Here is a 12,689-nt window from a genome sequence, read left to right on the forward strand (position 1 = left end):
AGCTGCATGACCCTGGGTAAGTCACTTAACTTTTGTCTGTCTCAGTTTCCTAAAGCAGGGAAAATAAGAGCACCCATATCACAGAGTTGTTGTAAGAGGGAAAATGAAGTATTCTTAAAGCGCTTAGTACAGTTCCTGAGTATTTAATAAGTACTTATTCCTTTCTCTTCTCTACCACCCTCAAATGAAAACACTTAAAAGCCTACACAACAATCAGTCAACTGATCGATCAATATTTACTTATTAAGCAATGAATATATGCTAGATAAAAAGAGGATACAAAGATGAAATGAAGCTGTCCCTGCCCTCAAGGAGCTTCCTTTCTGTTGAGTGAGACAGCATATTCACATAAAAATACATATATATGTATGTGTTTATATGTATATATAATATGTACTATATATGTACACACATGTATATATAATACACATAAAATAATATAAAATGAATACAAGTTAATTTTGGAGAAAAGTATGCACAGCTAGGAATGTGGTGACTAGGAAAGCTTTCATATGTGAGGAAACACATCTATGGTACTATAATCTGGAGGTGCCCAATTTAAAAGTAGTGTGAGGCTGTACCTGATACAGGTGCTCCTGACAGTGAGTATATTAAAGAGGATATCCAATAGCTTCTGGGCTGAAGCTTTGGGAGTAACTGTTTCTGCAGTTTATGGAAAAGGAAGTATCATGGACAAAGAGTTCGGAGTTTGTGCCAAATGATCCAAGAGAAGTGAGTCAGCGTAGAACCAATGAGTGAAGTGGAGAAATCAATGCACAGCATGGGAGAGAAGGAGACGGGGTCCGGAGCTTGGTATCCTGATGTTGGGAGCTAATTAAGGGCAGGGACTGTCTTCTGCCTCTTTTTGTACCTCCGATGGTTAGCACAGTGTGTGGCACACAGCAGATATATAATAAATGTGTATTGATCAATTGACTAATGATTTAGGGTAAGGATATCAGCCTTACTGAAGCTGCTGCTTAGGCTTTATCGTGTGTACTAATTAGAAAGGCACACTGTATGGGGCAGAGCTAGATTCTAGGGGCTTGTGCCAAAACACCGGGGAACTATGAGAAGAAGCCTATCAGACTGTATTGCTCAGATGAGAAGATCTGAACTGTAAATTTCTTAAATCCCTGTATGAGACCTGAAATATTAAAAAAGGAGAGATTTAAGAAACAGTCAAGTGATAGAAGCAATAAGACTTGGCAAAGGACTGGTTATGGAAAAAGATGGAAAAGGAAAAATGGTTATAAGTAATACAAATGTCCTGAACAAGAGAGAAAGGATGAATAGTATTTGCACTGCGAGAAATGATGATGTCAAAAGGATGAATGTGTTTTGGGCAAAAGGTAAACTCAGGTTCAGGCATGTTGAACTCAAGGTACTATACAGTTGCGATATATAATTCAAGGGATATACAGTCGTAATAGCAATAACAGATTTACATATTTTGCATAATACTTTGCATAAATTAGTTTGTTTGATTCTTAAAATAACTTTGAGTTAGGTAAGCATTATTATCTCCATTTTATAGATGAAGAAACTGATTTTCAAGGAAGTTGTCTTGCTTATGGCCACGCAGGAGCTAAATGTCAGAGGCAGGATTTGAAAGCAGATTTATTCTGGATCCAGTCTCAACACTCTTTCCACTACAACATTATGCTTATAGATGATATTTAGAAATGCGGGTCTGGAACTTGGGTCAAAGCTCTACTAAGAGAGATATTTATGAGATATTAAATAGAGTTGACAGCTGGATTCTTAAGAGTGCTTCAGAAAAAGAAGAGAAAGGCTAGAGCTTAGTATTAAGAAAGATTCATTTTAATTGGAAAGAATACTTAGGAAAAGTGACAGAGAAGACATGGTCAGAGATGGAAGATGAGAACTAGAAGGTGACAAAAATATTAGCCAAGAACTATATGTCAAGCAAGAATTCAACTGAAGAAGAGAAGTCATTGAAAAGAAAAAGCAAAACTGAGAAAATGCTATTGTTTGGTTATTATAGGGCTCATAGAGGGGGGCAATTTCTATAGAATTTTGGAAACAGAAGCCATATTATAAGTTATGAGCTGGAGTAATGAGGTAAAGAAGGCTCCAGCTGCATTCTGCAAGAATTTTGGTGAAGAAATAGAAGAAAAGAGCTTAAGATGATAGGCAGGTCAAGGAACAGAATTGTGGAATCCTAAACACGCCATTAGACATATGTGAAATGGCTGGAAGTCAGATTGATGGGTGAAAGGGAGGGTATGATTGCTGGTGCAGGGTACTGGTGGACACAGGTATATATGCTATTAAGAACATTGCTAGAACTAGTAGCTTTCGTTCAGATGTCAAAACAATCTTCTTAATCTTCGCTACATCCCCTGATCAAATATCTTCAAACATCTTGACAAGGTCAGCAGTCAAGTATTTGAGATTCTTCATCATCTATAACCAACCTGCCTTTCCAGGATATTTTCATGGTGATCCCCATTTGTATTCTCTTATGTTCCAACCAAACTAGTCTACTAAGTCATCCCATGAACTCAGCATGCCATTTCTTACCTCTGAACACTTACTTACATTATTCCCAATGCCTATAGTGCACTTCTTGCTCATCTCTGCTTTTCAGGATCCTTATGTTTGTTAGAGATTAAGCTAACCTTTTCTGTGTGAAGCCTTCCCAGACGAAAGGGACTTCTCCCTCCTCAGATTTCCCAGTGACATTTAGAGGGGATGGGGTGGGGCTCACCTTGCATTGCACTTATGCAGGTATATGTTTTATGCCTTCTTCCCAGCCCCCATCTTCCCCAAATAGAATGCAACCCTACAGGGGACCATGGTACCCCGGTACCATGGCATTTTTATTTCAGTACTCTCAGAACTTAGCATACTTCCTTGTACAGAGAAGGGGTTTAAGAAATGACTGCTGAATAAAGGAAGTGGGAATGAGTTTTCCTAAGAATGACAGAATAAAGGTCCTGTCAAACTTCAAGTTACTTGACATGACTTGCAGTTGACTTTGATTTGAGTGAGGGAGGGCTGTGCAAGGTCACTAGCCTCACTTTCTCCTCCAGAGCCATCTGGATCCAGTGACCAGATATTCATCAGGATGACTAGAAATGACCCAGGATGCAATGGGAGATCCTGACCATTTTAGGTTCATGCTTTTTCATGTACTCACTAGGAAGTACATATCAGATATTTCTGATAAGGGTAAAGTAGGGGTTGAGATCATCTACTCTAAGAATGGGTACAGAGTTTGTGTTTCAAGAAGATTTGGGATGTCAATGAAAGAAAAAAAAAGTTTGGAGCAATCTCTGCTGTAATTAGGCCAAACTGTCTAGTAAATAGGCAGCATAATTTAATTTCAGAGACTTGGCTCCTGTAGCTGGCTCCTTTCAACTTTACACAGCACAGCAAAGAAAAGTGAAAGAGGGTGCAATTATCTGGGAAACTTTAGCTAAACTTTTGCTGAAATGATGCAATAATGAAACCTTTTTTCTTCTTTTGTTGTTATAGTGTTGTTGTCTGATATCCACAGATTTGGATACATACGTATACGAAGCATTTTTATATTTACTAACTTGGCAAGGGTATTTTGAAGGATATTATCTATGGTTTGGTAAATAATGTTTAAAAATTGTGTGAGAGTTTTAGATTGCACACATAATTCAACAAATATTTACAAAGCAAGGACTTTGAGATGATCAACATAGGGAATGATTTTCTTCTGTTGATTATCTCTAGTTTATCCTGTATACATCTTCTTTGTACATAGCTGTTTATGTGTTATCTCCTCATTAAATTATAAACACTTAGAAGGAAGCTTGCTTTTGGTTTTTTTTGGCCTTTCTTTGTATTGTAACACTTAGCAATGTGATTGACACATAGTATACCCTTGATAAATGCTTGTTGACTGGTTGACATAAACAAGGAACAATTCTGGGTTCTGGAAGGAGAGAGAGAGCTTGAGATTAGAATAATATAGGCACTAAGTTCAAGGAGCTTACATTCTACTGGGGTGGAGGAACAAGGCAGAGATGACATCTTATGCATAAATAAGTGTTTCTCCTTCATTTTTGAAGAGGACCATGACATTAGGGTGATGATGACATGATTTGCAGTTGTCTTTGATTTGAGTGAGAGAGGGCTGTGCAAGGTCACCAGCTTCACTTTCTCCTCCAGAGCCATCTGGATCCGGTGACCAGATATTCATCAGGATGACTGGAGATGACCCAGGATGCAATGGGAGACCCTGGCTCTTTTAGGCTAAGGCCTTTTCATGTACTCACTTAGAGTGAGGTAATGCCCATTCAGTGATTTGGCCTCTTTAGGGAATGAGTCAAGGGATGGCCCCTTTAATTAGAAAAAAAGAAAAAAAGTCAAGCTGGGAGGGGAAGACCCTCAGAGTTGCTGTTCCAAAGAGAAACAGTTACCAGTGACATTCCCTCTGAGACAGGAGGGCCCAAAATATAGCCATTAAGTGGGGCTTGGGCAGGCACCTATTGTGGTCTGATCTATGAGCTTCAGAGTAAACTGGGTATAATACAAGGTAGAATGTGGTAAAGACAAAGGAGAGATCCAAGAAAAGTACTCTCAGAAAATTTGAGGAGGAAGGGGACACTTGCAGTCAAGTGGATCACAGAGAAGTAAGAATGTGAGTTAAACCTTAAACAAAGAGAAAAACTACAGAATACTGAGGTGAGGAGGTGCTGCGCTCTGCGTGGATGCAGAAAAAAATGATAACATGTCAAATTTGGGACAGAGTTGTTAGGCAGATGTAGATAATAAAAAAGGCTGCCTAGGGATGAGGAGAGATAATATAAAATAAGACCAGAGAGGTAAATTGGGGGCCAGACTATAGAGGGACTTATATATTAACCTATGGAATTTTTATTTTATCCTTAGAGCAAAACTATAGATTTTTGAGTAGGGATTTGACATAGATCCATTCATTAATAAGGTTATTTTGAGAACTTTTTAAAGAATTATGTAGAGGAGAAACTGGAGGCAGGCAGACCAGTGAGAAGAATATTCAGATAGAGAAGGAAAGTGATGATAAGTATCTGAATTAGGGTATTCAATCTATTAATAGAAGAAAGAGTCATTTAAGAGATATTGCCCTATGTAAGGAAAATCAACCAGACTTGGCAACCAACTGAATGTAGGGAGTAAGGAAGAAAAGTAAAAATAGCTTTCAAACTTTGATGATGGCTCCATCAATAGAAAATAAGAGGTTATGGTAGGACAAGCTTAGAGAGGAAGATGGTAAGCTCAATTTTATATCTGTTGAGTTTGAGATGCTGGCAGCACATTCCGTTCAGAAATATATATATGTATATGTATATTATATATATATACATATACATATATATATTTAAAACCTAAGTGGGAATGGAAATTGACAAATTTTCCAATTTATAAAAAAGGAAGAGAATAGCCTGCAAGCTATGGGCCAGTGAACTTGACTTGATTCTTGTGGAAACTCTGGAACAGATAATTAAAGGAATGGTTAGTGATATAGAAAGGGAAGCAGTAATTACAAAGTGCCAGCATGGCTTCACTAAGAACAGATCATGACAAATTAACCTTATTTCTTTTTTCGACATTGTTATTAAACCATTAGATATCATTTACCTAGATTTTAGCAAAGACGACATTATAGAATATCTCATGCGTTCTTGTGGAGAAGACGGACAGGTATGGACAACACAGTTAGATGGATTCTGAGCTGTTGGGATGGCAGGTCAAAAGGGTGATCATTAATGGTTCAATATCAGCATGGTAAGGAGTCTCCATAGAACTGTGCTTTGCCCTGTGCTATTTCACGTTTTTATCAGTTAACTGGGGAAAGGCAGAGATGGCATGGTCATGAAATTTGCCAAAGGCATAAAGCTCAGAGGGAGCACACTGGAGGGCTGGGTCAGGATCCCAAAAGTTCTTGATAGCTTAAACATTGGGATAAATCTAATAAAGATGAAAATAATAAAAGGTAAAAGTGAAATCTTACCTTGAGGTTCAGATAATCCTTAAGGGTTATATCCCTTAAGAAATACAGGATAGAGAAGTTATGGTTAGATAGCATTCTGAAAAACTATGTGGATTTTTAACAGATTACAAACTAAACATGATTAAACAGCATCATGTGGAAGCCAAAAAGACTAATGTAATTTTCGGTAACATTAAGAGACACGTGGGTTTCAAGAACAGGAACTGATAGTTGCACTATACTCTCCCTCAGTAGAACACATCCGGAGTTTTGTCTTCTAGAGAGAAGACAGTGAGGGGTAGAGGGATACAGGTCATGAAAGGCTGATAAGCTGATGTGTCTAGCAAGGAAGTGATTAGGGGCAAAATGCCTATTTAACTACCAGGCTAACCCTATCTCACTTGTTCTCAAATGTCTAGAAAGTGTCCTTTAAATTCAACTAATCTCTGGCAATCATATTAAGCCAAGCTAAAAAAAATACACTGAATACAAAAGTATCATGCAGGCAAAAAGTGAGTAGAAACTGAAACAACTTCTAAGAAGTAAAATTAAAGAAACAATAGATATCGAAAACCAACTTAGGGGGGAAGCAGGTATACCCATATTCCTTGTTTACCATACTCCTTCTGATATTCTTTATCACTTTCTCATCAATACCAAACCATGACAACTAAAGAGATGTCAGGATATCTTTGTTTACAATATTTTTAAAATTTTAAACAACTGATAAAGAAAATTATGCAATATATCATGAGACTTGCACAGATTAAAAGACCGTGAAACTTGCAGAGCATATATTTAATACTGCAAGCTTTATACAATCTGCTCTATCTTGGAAAAAAACTGAAGTTCTTTAATAGATTATAAAATACAATTTAAATGCCTAATACATTTTTTTTTAAAGAAGAAAAAGTTAACAAATGTATTTTAGTTCATCTTCATCAAAATTTGTTAAGATATTATAGAAGCACGGCAGCTTTGATTACTTCTTTAATAACAAATGATTTTACAAAAACAAATTGCTCCTTAAAGTTCTCACAGAAAGGGTAATTCTTTTAACAGCAGGTAACAAGTGTCAAATGCAGTTACAACACAGCTCATCATATGGGTTTATCCTTAAATGTGCTTCAGATGGAGAGTTGTAACACAGGTGAATAAGAGGAATCACTGACAGCACCACGTGGCACCTCTAATAACATTCTGCATTTTCATAATGAAAATGGGTAAAAAAAATCTATTGATTTAAAATAATTCTGAAATACGCAAATAATGTATGATTTTTCATCAGTGGATGGAACTTCTTTCATTAAGGAAGAACTGGTCATCAAACTGTCTTGTCCAAAAACTTAGTAGGTCACCCTGATGATTTGCCAGAGGCACAAAGCATTTAAGTTCCTAGCTCAGGGTCACGAAACTATTAAATGATGAAAATTAGATTTGAACCCTGGTCTTCTAACCCTCATATTCTAGTGCTCTTAAAGCTGTGGATAGGTACACTATAGTGCTCCATGTAGCTCCTAATTCTTAAATAGTTCATTGAATTCTATACAAAACAAAGAAACACATTTTAGCTTCTGGGTATACTGAGAGCTTAGAATATGATATGAATCAAATGTAATCCAAAAAGCATTTGTTATATGACTACACTGTGCCAAGTGCTGTATTAGATGCCGGGGATATAAAGATGAATGAAAAACACACCTTGTCCTCAAGGACTTTACATTGTATTGGAATAAAAAAAGGAAATTAGTATAAAATGTCTTAAAAACAACACTCAGCCTATCAAAGGAAATAAAGAGATTTTTAGTGAAATATTTCTTTTTCTTTTTAGAAGGACCAATGTAAGGTAATTCGTTGCCATGTATAATTACTGACTGTGCTTGCCCACTTCAGTAGTGTGGTATGTGTGCCAAGATGGGGAAATTTCACAATGTTCTTCCTGGATGCTGACTGGAGGAAATGATGATGGCATGGTTAACATTTCCATAATGGGAGTAAGAGGGTTAGGGAGAAGAAAGATGGCGATGAAACAGATCACACAATGAGCTTACTTTCATATTCCTTCAAACAAAGATGTTTTATCCTGCTGAAAGAGCACTCACTCCTGTAGCTCCCCAAATAGTCAGAAGTCTAGGGGAATCACTGTACTCTGCCTTCTTACTCGTCATTTTCACATCTTTCTCTCAGAACTCTTGAGAACAAACCCAGACACACTTTCACACAGCTCTTCCCAGTAGTCCTTTGTTTCAAAATATCCATTGCAAGTGAGTGACACGTATCTTGAAAGGCAGGGCTATAATTCAGTTTTCAATATATTATTTTAAAAATGTATTATATTTCCTTTTCTCCATAGCTAGCCCAGTGCACAATCCCAACCTTATTTCTTTGTATTTATCAATAAGAAGCAGCAGATGCCATCTATCCACTTTAAGGTCTAGTTAGAAGTTCAGAAATGTTAGCTCTGAAAGTGTTTGAAAAGTTATGTTTATAGAACATTCCTACTTGCTAGGCATTGTTACAAGTGGGCATATGAGAAATGGCATACAGACTTCTAGGGGGTGTGCTGGAGGTGCAGAAGGACTGTAACTCCACTCAAGAGACAATAATAAATTTGCCTCACTGCAACAAGCTCTTCCCCCGTCAGCAGCATATATAATGGTGACAGATGGTACTATAAAACATGCTTATAAGCCATTAATAACTGCAAATCCCTGACTTGCTAATATTTTAAGGAATGGGGATAATAACCAAAGGAAGCCATCATGTTTTATATTATATCAGTCACTCAGCCAATGCACTAATTTATACATCCAGGTAATGCATTATGCCTGATGGAATTGTATACAGTTTATCATATAGCTTTGTAAGTTCAAATTTCCTTCCTCACTCTATCAGACATGAAATGACTTCGAGATAAATTATATGTAATTCAGATTCTCATTATCTATTTTTGATGAATGCATCGATGAAATTCATTCAAATTATGTTTAAAAAAGTAAAAAAGCACTTTACTCAAATGGGTATTTTGCTAAAAAGTTGTGTAGAAACAGAATTTGGTCACAGAACAAGAATGGATATTGAGGCTGGCTTTATGTTCAAAATACTATACTGGCTCTCAATTTTCACAATAAAAGCCACACTGCTTTCTTGAATGATCAACTGTACTTTGTCAAAGATTTTTCTCTTATGTTTACTATTGCGTGACTTGCGTGCAAGTCACTTAATATCCTTTGGCCCAAGTTTCCTCATCTGAAAAATTAAGGGGTTGGACTAGATGCCCTATTTAGTACCTTACAGCCTTATATCTATGATCCTATCGTCCTAATCTATCATTTAATACTTCATGTAACAATGAGTTACATGAAACAGGTAGAAGTGTTCTCATCCATCAGATAGTGAAACACTAATTAATTTAGACAAGGTCACATGGCTAAGAAGTTGTGGAATTGGGACAAGAACCCAAATGTTCTGAATCTTAATCCAGTGTTTCTTACTACTCTTATTCAGCACTGGTGACTTAAATTTTCTCTCCTGTTCCTCTTGGTCAATCCAGTTCCCACCCATATTTTTAGGGCATGCTCTAATTCTTCCTTCACTACTCTGGCTCATTTTATCTTTACACTTCTCTGAATTCTGATAGATCATATAATCTATAGTACAAGATTTTGTACTACTATTCTCTAATGTTCCCTATAATTGTTTTTTGCTCTTATCACTCTCACAAGAATGAAAGCCCCTCAGTGTCACACACCAGGCTTTAAACATCCTCATACAATTATGGTGATGTCTTTGGTTTTCTCCCAGATCCTCACACAGCAGATGCTTAACAAATACTGGTTGATGACTTTGATGAATATTTTAAAAATCAGAAAATATTCTGGTAATACAGTTACCTACTAATTAATCTTTTTTTGAGTTTGTATTTTTTTCATATTGGAATTTCCTAGATTCAGGTCCTCCTGCATAAGATCTTTGTGGACAAATATTTGAAAAGATATGAAAAATGGAAACATCACTTATATGGACTCAGAAAGAGATCTAAATCTCTACTATGTGGACACTCTGCAAATACTGAAGGAATATCCCTGAAGCAGCTAAATGGGCTAATAATAAGATGTGTTTACTAACCCTTGCCTTGTATCATCCTTTTGAAGAGTAATGGAATATTCCCCCTCATCCCAGTGTCTATATTTTGCCAGGACTGCAATATTGTTCTATAACCACTCTCCCTTACAGCATATACAATGATTACAATAAAGTAAATCAAACCACCTAGATATAATGCCCAATCTTGATCACTAAATCACCATTAAATGGAAATCAAATAAACCCATTTTCCACAAAATAGTGTTGATTCATTAAAGACTGAAAGTTGCTAAACTTCCCGAGATTCCAAGCTGAGCATCTGTTTTCTTCTAAAATCATTGCTAATATTACTGTACTGCACTGCAGTTGCAGTTATGAGAGCCTAACCCTGCTATAAGTGTTCATTGGAAAGATTTACCATCCCTTGGTGCCATAAGCGTCTTTATTTTTAATTCAGTACAAGAGCTTCAAGGTGAAAAAAACAGCCCAGCACTAAAGTAGAACAGAACAATACTGCGATATTTGTCCAAAGGATGATACAGGACAAGGGTTAGTGAACACAACCTATTATTAGCCATTTAAGTAGCTACAGGGGTTTTCCTTCCATGTTTACAGAGTATCTACACAGCAGAGATTCAACTGCATTTCCAAATCTCTGTAACAGTTGTTTGTGTTTTCCATACATTTTTCAAATATATTTAGCAGCACAGTTATGAGAATGAGATTTCTCCAAAGTTAATAAGAGGCACGTTTCATTTGTGTTGCTATGCAGTAAGCCTGGCTATACAATTTCCCATGAGGGCAGTCTTCTTCAATAACTGCCTTTCCTCCCAACAGATGTATATAGCCTCCTTGAGATGGAAAACACTAAGGTGTACTCCCACTTTTATGCAGTAAAATGGAAGAACTTAATTTTTTCCCTCTGAGAAAACTGCTATTTCTAACCAGGCCCCATCAAGGTGAAAAAAAAATTGGCCTGTGGAATTATTATCCAGCCAGCCATATAAAAATGATTTGACAGAATGATTAAGTAACTTTAAGTTACAGTAAACCTTGGAGAGAAATAGCTATGTTTTCCTTTTTGTGACAAATGTAAAATTCTGGAGCAAAGATATTGAAAGTTGCAGGACCCCAGGTCTAGTGCATTTAACTAAAGACCAAAAGCACAAAACATGGCAGCCTCAAGAAAGCTGCCTTAGAATAAAACATACCCAGTTTTGGCGAAGTTTGTCCAGTATGTCATAACCACTGCACTAAGCATGACATCATTCTTGGAGAAGTTACAGCTGAAGAGTTCAGTAGGACCAATCATGGGAATGCCAAAAACATATGGAACTTCATCGCCATGGGCTGAATCAGCCCAGCTTGGTTTCATTTCACTTTGGCAATGGTGGTAGAATGCATAGAAGTATGTTGGGGAGCCATACTGGGCATGTAGGTCAGCTGTGGCAACAGCAGGAGCAACCCATTGATGATCAGTAAAAAGGGCAACCAAGGTCTTCCTTCGAGTTTCAGGGTTTTCTTTATCCGCCCAATCAGTGTACATGAATTTTATTGTCTCCCGGAGGGTGTCTTTTCCTTCTGGATAACCATACAGATTGTCCACAAAGTTGGAGACAGAGAAGTCAAAATCATTTGGAGAAACGCCATCCTCATTGTCAACAATACCATCAACAAACTTTAAGCCTTCCCCTTGGTTCACGCCAAGCATTATGTCATAGTTTAGGAACTCCCCCTGCTCCATTAGAATCTGAGGGTCATCTGGAATTACATCACCATCTATCACGGGCCCGAAGGCAATGTGGTATGTGGCTGGAGTAATGGTCTGTTGAATGAGTTCTTTGTAGTTCTTATTCCGAAGGCATTCAACCATGTCAGTGGTATCCAGCATGTTGCAGCCCACTTTATCTGCCAATATCCGAGTGTACTTGGCAGGCTGGTAGTTCACTGCCCAGCTGGACAGGGCTGTTCCACTCTGTATGATTGCCTTTTGGAACAGACCTGCAGGTGCAAATTGTGTACATGCAAATGAAAATCTAAAATATAAAAAAGCAGCTTTTACTGAGCAAAGAATGCTTTTATTGTATCTTAGGGATGTGAATTTCTGAGTACAGTAGCATTCAGCTATTTTAGCCTCTCTTTCACTCATTTTTTTCCATTTGACACTAGTTTTAATAGGAAGTTCTTCTACACACAGAATAAAGAGTTAAGAAAAGGAAACTACCCTAACAAGTTCATCCCCAATGAAAATTCATACTATTCATCTACCCCTCTAGAATTTTTCAGTTTTTACCTTAGAAAAGCTCCCATAAATAAATGAATGTCAGAGGCAATCCAATTCTCTGTTCCATGTCAATATGCTTTTCACTAGTTTAAAGGTCAAAGGAAAATTATACGCTTACCTCTTTCACAGAGTAACCAGGCACCATGTAATTTAGGAAAAATGTTCAGCTAAAATCAATTTAATATGCCCAATTTGTGAGAGTATTTTGGTCTGATATACTTTTGAATTACTTGTTTCACATTTTCTCCCTTAACTGTAAATATATAAAAAAATTTTAGTGTGCAATTGAAAGAATAATTTGTCCATATCTAATTAAATTCTCTAATTGGAACTAATATGATTTTT

At 36.9% G+C, this 12,689-nt stretch overlaps 1 protein-coding gene across 1 annotated transcript in view; it reads right to left on the bottom strand.

Annotated features, from left to right (window-relative positions):
- Positions 1 to 12,689, bottom strand: part of LOC118837263 (neuroligin-4, X-linked) — a 124,240-nt gene that overhangs the window by 12,384 nt on the left and 99,167 nt on the right. Inside the window, exon 5 of the mRNA XM_036744174.1 lies at positions 11,272 to 12,061. Coding sequence (XP_036600069.1) covers positions 11,272 to 12,061 — 790 coding nt within the window. The remainder of the gene's footprint in view (positions 1 to 11,271; positions 12,062 to 12,689) is intronic.

Source organism: Trichosurus vulpecula, chromosome 2 (assembly GCF_011100635.1).
Source record: "Trichosurus vulpecula isolate mTriVul1 chromosome 2, mTriVul1.pri, whole genome shotgun sequence".
Taxonomy (NCBI): domain Eukaryota; kingdom Metazoa; phylum Chordata; class Mammalia; order Diprotodontia; family Phalangeridae; genus Trichosurus; species Trichosurus vulpecula.